Source organism: Macrobrachium nipponense, chromosome 6, assembly GCF_015104395.2.
Source record: "Macrobrachium nipponense isolate FS-2020 chromosome 6, ASM1510439v2, whole genome shotgun sequence".
NCBI classification, from domain to species: domain Eukaryota; kingdom Metazoa; phylum Arthropoda; class Malacostraca; order Decapoda; family Palaemonidae; genus Macrobrachium; species Macrobrachium nipponense.
The window spans coordinates 114138075-114147218 of record NC_061108.1 but is presented as its reverse complement, the minus strand read 5'-3'; the positions used below and the strand labels follow the sequence as shown (position 1 = coordinate 114147218).

At 41.3% G+C, this 9144-nt stretch overlaps 1 protein-coding gene across 1 annotated transcript in view; it reads left to right on the top strand.

Annotated features, from left to right (window-relative positions):
• The window catches only part of LOC135216926 (synaptic plasticity regulator PANTS-like), an 89799-nt gene that overhangs the window by 64436 nt on the left and 16219 nt on the right, over positions 1–9144 (top strand). The window contains 2 exon segments of the mRNA XM_064252474.1: positions 1–19; positions 22–77. The exon segment at positions 1–19 is cut by the window's left edge and continues 54 nt beyond it. Coding sequence (XP_064108544.1) covers positions 1–19; positions 22–77 — 75 coding nt within the window.

Sequence of the window (9144 nt, the reverse complement as noted above, 5' to 3'; positions counted from 1 at the left end):
TATCAGAACAACGTTTGGGACCACGAGAATCTCCGCCTGAGGAGTGGAGTAAACCAATACCTAAAGAATATGCTGATATGATGAAGAGGTAACGCAATACATCATCTCAAATTTGTGAGGAAATAAAGTGAAATAACATGTCATGAAACAGTGTACTGTATTGGTTAAAATTTGCACCATCGTTTTACTTCTTATTTTGGTGATTTACTAATTCAAAGAGCATTCTGATGATAAATTTATATAAAGAAATTATAGGTGTGTTTGCAGGAAGGTAAAGACTCTTCCATTTTTTCACCCTCTTCCATCACTTCCAGGCATTACCTAAATATAAAGATAACATTATAAATGTCATGACTACCAACCATGGTATTAAATATGGGAGTTTGTATTGTGAGTAGGCCACCTGAACTACATGTAAAAGCCTGGCTCATTTTATCTCTAAATGTAACACATTTTCCTTTGATTACTGCCAAGAGCATTATTCAGTAGCTTGGAAATTTAACATTTCCCTTTATTAAATACTTTGTTCTTCAAGAATTTGCTCTTTTGACATCATCATATATCTAATCATAAAAATGGCCTAGCCAAACAAACATTTTTCAGATTCATGACTTTTAGTTTGATCTCTGTCTTGCTAAATGTGGATCTGACTTTCACACTTCTTGCTTCTCCAGTGAATTTATTATAAGTATTAGATATCTCGTAACTAAGTTAAGGACTGAAGTAATCCCTTCCTCCCAGTTTACATTGAGTACCACTTTGTTCATACGCGAACAATCCTTCGGTCTTAACAATAGGATAATTTCTAGCACCTAGCTGGATCCGGTTAAAAAGCAGATGAAAGCAAGGAATCTTGTGATATCTGGCAACGCACGCGTAGATCGGGTGAAGAGCGGCCAAGGACCACACAAATACGCCACTGCGTCAGTCTTTTCTTTAACCGCCTGAGCAAGTCGTGGTTGACTTCTCTCGGCCTTTACCTGGTTCATTGCCCGTTTCGTTTGTGTTTAGTGTGTGTGTGTGTGTTTGTGTGTGTGGCTGATATAATGGTTTCTTCTGCTCCTTCTCGGCCTCGTCAACCTGTGTGCCCTGGAATTTCTGGTTTTCCGTGTTCTCATTTTTGGCTACACAGCGACCGATCCCCCCATAACGAATCCTTCCACGGAATGCTGGGCATGGCCTAAAGAGCAGTGGAAGTCGTTTTATAGCAAGAGAGAGCATTGGAGGGTTTTGACTCTTCCTTCATGGGAAGGTGTTTTACCTCTTCCCGATGCTTCGTCTCCTGCAGTATTCACCCCCATAGCAGTGTTATGCCTGTGTCTCCTTCCTTTTCTTCCATTGATTCATTGCTGGAAGTATCGAGAGGCCCCCCCAGGCTGATTTTTGTATTATTATTATTATTAATAGGGCTTAGTTTTTCCAGACCTGAGAGTCCCAAGTAGACTCTTCTCGGGCTGGTTCTCAGGGATTAATCCTGAGAAAAAAAAAAAAAATAAATAAATAAATAAATAAATAAATAATATAAATTAGACTTTATTTGAGAAACCAAATGTCTTATTGAAAATTTATGATGTTATTAATTGAAAAATCTTTGCTTTCAGCAAGAATAATTTTCATTTTTGAATTCTGTAGATAAATAGATCTTTGCTGGATCCAATTTGGGCACTCAACAAGTAAATGCTGTACTGTCATGGGTGTTTGACATCTGTTACACTTTATTGGGTCAGCATGTGGTGTTGACATTAAGTGACCATGCAAGAATTTTGTGTGTCCTATACGGAGCCTTGCTAGGATCACCTCTTTCGATCTTTCCTCCTGTGAGGATGTCCTCCATGCACACACTTCAGTTTTTATGTTTTTAAGTTTATTTGTTGTTGGCACTGAGGCCCATTCTCTTCCAATCCTGGTAAATCAATGGTTTAACAGATGTTATCCAGTCTGACACTGGGGCATGTGTAATTGTTGGAGGGATAGTGCAGGCTGATTTGGCAGCTGAGTTTGCATTTTCATTTCCTTTTATTCCCATGTGTGCTAGGATCCAACATATTTCTATTGATAATCCTGATTGGAGGAGTTGATGAATTTTTATTTGTATTTCCTGTACTATTTGGTTTACTGATTTATTATGTCTTATAGCATCTACAGTGCTATATGAGTCACTGAAAATAACAGAGACACTTGCTTTTGCCTCAGATATCATATCAAGAGTCATCTGTATGGCTGTGACTTCAGTAGTAAATACTGATGATAGGGTATATCTTGTAGGTGGCAATATTTTGATGTTACTTAAGTAGTTCAGAAAATGATTGGGAAATGGTCACTTGTGTATGAATCGTCTAGGACGTTCCATTCGAATTTCTCAGCTACATCATTTTAACATAATGAAATGTCAATTGAAGAAAAGGTTAGGTGTGTATTTGAAAAATATGTTGGAACTTCACTTTCATTGAGACAACACAGGTTGTGTTTCATTATAGTTTTTTCTAGTTTGATTCCGGATGTGTCAGTGGGGGGTTATTAGTATCCCATAATGGATTATGTGCATTAAAATCTCTACTATAAGTAGGGGTTCCTGTATATTTTTGCTAATAATTTCAGGAAAAAATCACTAAAATTTGCATTTGAAATTCGGTTGGTTATATAAATTACAAATAGTGATTTTACTTTTGTCAGGCATATACAATTTAATTGATGTTATTTGATATAGCATAGATTGTATGTCGAAAGGTTCATATGTAATGCTATTATGAAATGTCGAAAGGTTCATATGTAATGCTATTATGAACGTATATGGCTGTGCCTAATTTTCCACCGTCAGTTGGTGAATAACAGGCAATTTTATAGTGTTGGATATTTGTAGGGTTACTTCCTATATGTTGTAGACATATGCACATTGGGTTGTGGTCTCGTATGATTCTTTGTAATTCACCCAGACGTAGTCTGGTTAAGAGACCATTTATATTCCATTGAATGATTTTATATTCCATTATTGGGAGGAATTGGTGTTAAATTCTGTAAATTGATTACTGATTTTACTTTGCCTCGTAGTTTATATGCATTTGAATTTATTTGTGGTTTTTTAATCATATTTGTATGTTGGTTATTAGATTCTGCAGTGGTTTGTTTTTCATAATTGAATATAAATAAGTCTCTTTTTTATTTTCATAATTTCCTTTTTCCTTTTTGTATTTTAAGGGTTCAGAACATAATTTGTTCTCATGTTGGTGTGTTAAAGGGCACCTACTTAATTTAGTAAAATTGTTTATATACAATTTCGTACTGTGACCTCTGTCTTGGCAGTTAGTTGGTTATACTTTGTACTTACAAAGCATTCATTACAACCACAAGATGAGCATGTTTGGTAATGTTAATTATGGTTCAGAAGTATTTGGTCTAGCTTTAGAAATTTCTGGTTTGGTAATTCTATTGGTCCTTTTTGTAGTGATAAGGACTGTTGGTTTGAGGGGTTATTTGTTTTGTTGTTGTTAATGGAATATTTGGGTCTTGTGGATGGTTGGGGGGTGATAGTTATATTTTGGTTTGGGTTAATGGTATGATTTTCATTAGTATTATTTGATGGGAATTGTAAAGAGTGATCTTTACTGTCCAGATGTTGGCTGTTTGATTGAGATTGAGGGTAATTGTGTATTTCCACTTGTGATGAGGTTATTTTGTACATGCAACTTCCCCCGGCAGATATATACTTAGCTTATGTCTCTGACGTCGACAGAAATTCGAATTTCGCGGCACACGCTGCAGGTAGAATCAGGTGATCTACCCCCCTGCCGCTGGGTGGCAGGAATAGGAACCATTCCCGTTCTAGAACCAGATTTTCTCTGTCGCGGTAGTGTCAACATATGTTGTTGCTACCTCCTGACTTGATTTTCGTTTTTCATCGCCATCGATCTTCTGGGCTGTCTTTTGCAGGGAAGTACTGGGTCTTTGGTTCGGCATACGCTTTTATTAACTTTTTAATGAATTTGGCTTCGAAAATTTCGAAGAATATATGACGTGTAACTACCGAAATTTTCGGTAGACACTCAACATAGTTGCAAGAAAGGGAAATATTAATATTATTCATTAATACGTGTAATAATGTTAGAATTGATTGAGGAAATAAACTGACTTCGTACTTAGGGAGTCAGTAAAGCATGTAACTAGATACGTTTCTTTTAAAAGTTTTTTGGATACTCGTACTAACGAGCAATTAGAGTTTTTGTAAATGGAACTTACCCAGCAGATATATACTTAGCTATAGACTCCGTCGTCCCCGACAGAAATTCGAATTTCGCGGCACACGCTGCAGGTAGGTCAGGTGATCTACGCCCCTGCCGCTGGGGTGGCAGGAATAGGAACGTTACCGTTCTAGAACCAGATTTTCTCTGTCGCGGTAGTAGTCAACATACGTTGTTGCTACACCTCCTGACTTGATTTTCGTTTTTCATCGCCATCGACCTTCTGGGCGTCTTTTTGCAGGGAAGTACTGGGTCTTTGGTTTGGCATACGCTTTTATTAACTTTTTAATGAATTTGGCTTCGAAATTTCGAAGAATATATTACGTGAAACTACCGAATTTTTCGGTAGACACTTATATTTTGCAAAAAGGGAAATATTGATTTTTTTTTTTTTCACTAATACGTGTATAAGTGTTAGAACTTGATGAAGGAAATATAAGATCTAACTTCCTACTTTAGGAAGTCAGAAAGCATATAACTAGATACGCTTCCTTTAGAAGCTTTAAGAGCTCTCGTACTAACGAGCAGTTAGAGTATTGACAATTCTAGTAGTTGTTGCATCCTCATCACCTTCTTACTCCACAGAATCTACAAATTCATATGTGCAAATTTGAAGATAAATGGATGGAGCTCAAAAGGCGAGCTCTAAAAAGGTAAGAAGTGAATATAGTGTTTCCCAGTGCAGTGGAGGGTGCGTCCTGATCGGCTCCGTAGCGCTTCCAGGCCTAGACCTCTTCCAAACTCCCAGACCCAGTGGAGAGGAAAGTCGACAGCCGCAGGAAGGTTAGGGAGAACCCCCACCAGTCAGGCGTCCCCTCGGCAGGTTCTGTAGAACGTCCCAGACTGCCAAGGATAGCCATTGATAAGGCATCCTTAAAAAAGTGCGTCTCTTCATCTTACATCCGAAAAGACGAAGAATGTATGTTTGGAGCGATGATCTAGCGCGTTCTCTGAAAACTAAGAGAACACTGAGCAAGAGCCAGCCGCTGCCAGGAAGCCGCGTTCCAGCAAGCTAGCGTGAGCTGACCGTTACCTATAGCCAGCAGCGAGGCGCGTTCCAGCTAACAGACTAGCGCGAGCCGCGTTCCTACAACCAAACGCGAGCCGCGTTCTAGAAAATTTTTCTTGGCGCAAGGCGCCTTCAAAGAGACGAAGCGCCAGCCTGGCGCAAATTGAGCCAGAAAAACAGACGGCTAGAGCAAGGAGCCCTTACAGTAGAGTGGCAATCAGAACGATCCTTCCATTGAACGTTTTCCGGGCAAGAGGCTCTTTCTAAAAGGGGTCTAGTAGGCGCTCGGAACTGTCGGGGCGCACGGGGACCTTCCACGCAAGCGGAACGTTCCAGGAGCGAGTCTCCTTTCTAGCGTGCGGAACATTCCAGGCGCGCGGGAACATTCCAGGCGCTAGGTGCAAGGATCCAGGCGCCAGAATATCCTTTCTCTATCTGCCTCGGCAGGGAAAGAAGGTAGTAGAGTATCTGCTGTATGAGAATACGATACGGCAAATCATAAGCACATACCGTAGTTACTTCTTTGCTGAGCAACTCAGTTACCAGTATCCTTCCCAGGAATTTCCTAGGAAGGACTAACGCTTAAAGGGATTGTTAAGACAACACTACTTAGCTTCTAGATTTATCGAAGTCTTGTTTCGCTTAGATATGCATTATAAGAACTTCCTGAAGTTTGATAATAATTTTATAAGATTCCTATTAAATGGAGTAGCTGGCAACTCTGGAAGAGTAAGGCCAGTCGGCTAACGAGAATGCTATCGCTTAGACACCACGCAGTATCATGTAGGTGTCGGTCATGAGTGCTCGGTAACATGTCTCTCTCTGCGGGATGGAATGAATAACCGTGTCTCTCCCCTACAATCGTGGTTTTAGCCTCGGATTGAGGGGATGGTTAAGCAAACAAATAAATAAAATAGTCTGCCTTTTGCTAAGAAGCTTTCAATAAGAAGATATTACAACATTTCATGTCTGTTTACCGTAGGTAACATTTTTAAAGGATTCTAACGCAGCGGAACTCTATATTGTATAATGCTCTCATGCTTACGAAAGCATGGCTTATTAGTGTACATGCTTATGAGAAGATGAATGTAGTAGAGAATTCACTTTAAGACTACGGTATGGTCAAGTCTTATGCAACATACCGAGGTTAACTACAGAATTCCTAGTATCCTTACAAAGGTTTCCTAGATTATGCTGTTTACCACATGTGACAGTATTATAAAGGATTCTAATATGGCAGCGCGCGGTATATAATTCTCTCATCCTTTCGAGAAACGCACACAACCTTTTTAAATTCGGATATTGCTCAAGAGAAGTTGGGTGAGTCGGATGGGAAACATTCTCTTAGTGGCAGAAGTTGTTTCCCTGAATGGACTATACTACGTATATAAAAGTTTTTTTCCCACTAAGAACGGAATTACATGTGAAGGATGTCGGGTACCATAAAGGCATAGATGTTATGCACATAACCTAAAAAGAACTAGAAGGAAGCGCCAGCCTGGCGCAAATTGCGCCAGAAGCGCCTGCCGCGCCAGAAGCACCATCCAAGATATTTTCTCGTTTTAGCGAGTTATTAACCTAAGAGTCCAGTAGCCTCTCGGACAGCAGGCTCGGTAACGGCAAGATTCGTTCCTGATTTCGTTACCCATTTAATCGAAAAGGGTCGCTTACAAGGAATGATGAAATGATTTATTTTAATCACTTAGGCCAATTCCACGACTCTCTCATATCACAAAGAGCATCGAGAATCTCTTTTTTCGCCCCTGTTCGCGTTAACAAAAGAGAACCTATTTGGGAACGAGACACGGAACGTAACGATCCTTAAGAGGTTCGATGCAAGATTTTGTCATGTCCGTGAGAACCTTCTCGATCGAAGATAATACTGTTAACGTATGTCTAACATTTATTGAAAAGAGTTGTGAGAACCTGCGGAAAGTCTTCTTCATAGATCTCTTTGTAAGGTAGAAGACGAACAGGCTTCCTTTAGACTGCTTTCTTTTTCCTCGAACCAAGAGAGGTAGCAATATAAGACATCTTTAAATTTAAAGAAGGGGAATAAACTTTAGCCTTTTTTCCCCTAGTTATAAATTCTTAACAGATATTAAGATAATTGGGCGTCAAAGATAGAGAGGATGTATGCCTCATTTTGGCCTTAGAGAGGTTGGATTCAGAAGTCCACGTTCTTCTCAACAGCATGTTTCGTAAGGCTTTCCAAGAGTATCTGGATATTCTATCAGAATCTATTATAAATAGACCTATAAAACCTCTCCACTCTGAGTCTGTCCGCGTGCAGACTGACCAGAAGTGGACATGAATGAGAGGTTTTTTCAAGGTAAATGACAATAGTCATGGCTAAGACATAGAATTGCTGCAGATTGTGCTAGATGGAATGAGGAAACTGTCCTCTTCCGATACCTCTGTGAACCACATAGCGAGGTTTTTTCTTCACTTTCAGAGGGAAGAATCACCTATGTATATATCTGCTATCAAAGAAACGCAGTAAAAGGCCATTACTCTGTCTCTACAAAGGGAATTAGAGATAACAGAGGATTAAGATCTTCGGGATCTTATACGATACCGCAATACGACAAGAGTAGGATATCATGTACTTCGAATGGGATTTTTTTTTTTGTAGCCACAGATTCCGTGTTCCGACAAAATGGAACTGCTCCTCATCAAACTTCTTTGAGGAAGTGTTTTATGAAGGAATTCTTTGTTTCTCTTAGCCCTAAACGACCAAGAAGACAAGTGAATTTTTTGTGCATTGGAATCTCGCATCAGATTCAATGGAGACTCGGCAATGGGTTCTGCCAGCATAGAATGTCTGGCAAAAGAAATAAATCCCTCTATCCTACGCAACGCTTCAGTAGAAGTTTAGTTGCCCAGGCAGGGTGGACTTACATTTTCATCTACAGAAGAAGAGATGGTTTAAACGTTTGCCTACAGAGTCTTCGGGGTGCGATGAGGGGCTCAAAATGCTTCCAGAAGGTATTCAGAAGGATACAATAAGAGCTAGAAATCAGGGTTCCGCCCAATTTCAGCTCAGAGTCTCCTTCGACTTCCAGACTCCTTCTCTTCCTTCGGGCAAGGATAGGGAAGATTCTGCAACGAGGAACCTCATCAACATGTAAGAAGAGATCTCGTTAGCAAAAGAAGTGTTCACGAAGGATCCTCCTCGAGGAAGACTCTTCTCTCTCGTATTGTTAGATATCCTGTCGTCTACTGGGTGTAGCTGACTAAAATCACCTCCCCTTGCCAGGGGCCAAAAGCTCAAAAGGGGAAGAATTTCTTCCACCCTTCTCCCAGTCTCCTGATAAACTATGTGGTTGTTCAGGACTCTCGGACAATGTAGCGCCAGCCAAGCGCCAAATGCCAATACAGGCGAAAAACGTCAGAGGCGGACAGTTCCAAGGAACTCTGTCATAGTCGGATACTGAGAAGGAGCGGGCCTCCAACCTGGCGCAAATGCGCCAGAGGCGAACAAATCGGACAGATATAAGAGTGTCCGATGTGGACATTGCCAGACAGCCTAGAGACTCTTCCAAGCTCGAAGCTCCAGCAAGTGTGGAGGAGCCAAGCCAGGCGCGAGGCGCCAGCCAGGCTCTAGGAGCCAGCCAGGCTCTAGGAGCCAGCCAGGCTCTAGGAGCCAACCAGGCTCTAGGAGCCAGCCAGGCTCTAGGGGCCAGCCAGGCTCTAGGAGCCAACCAGGCTCTAGGAGCCAGCCAGGCTCTAGGAGCCAGCCAGGCTCTAGGAGCCAACCAGGCTCTAGGAGCCAGCCAGGCTCTAGGAGCCAACCAGGCTCTAGGAGCCAGCCAGGCTCTAGGAGCCAGCCAGGCTCTAGGAGCCAGCCAGGCTCTAGGAGCCAGCCAGGCTCTAGAAGCCAGCCAGGCGCCATCCAGG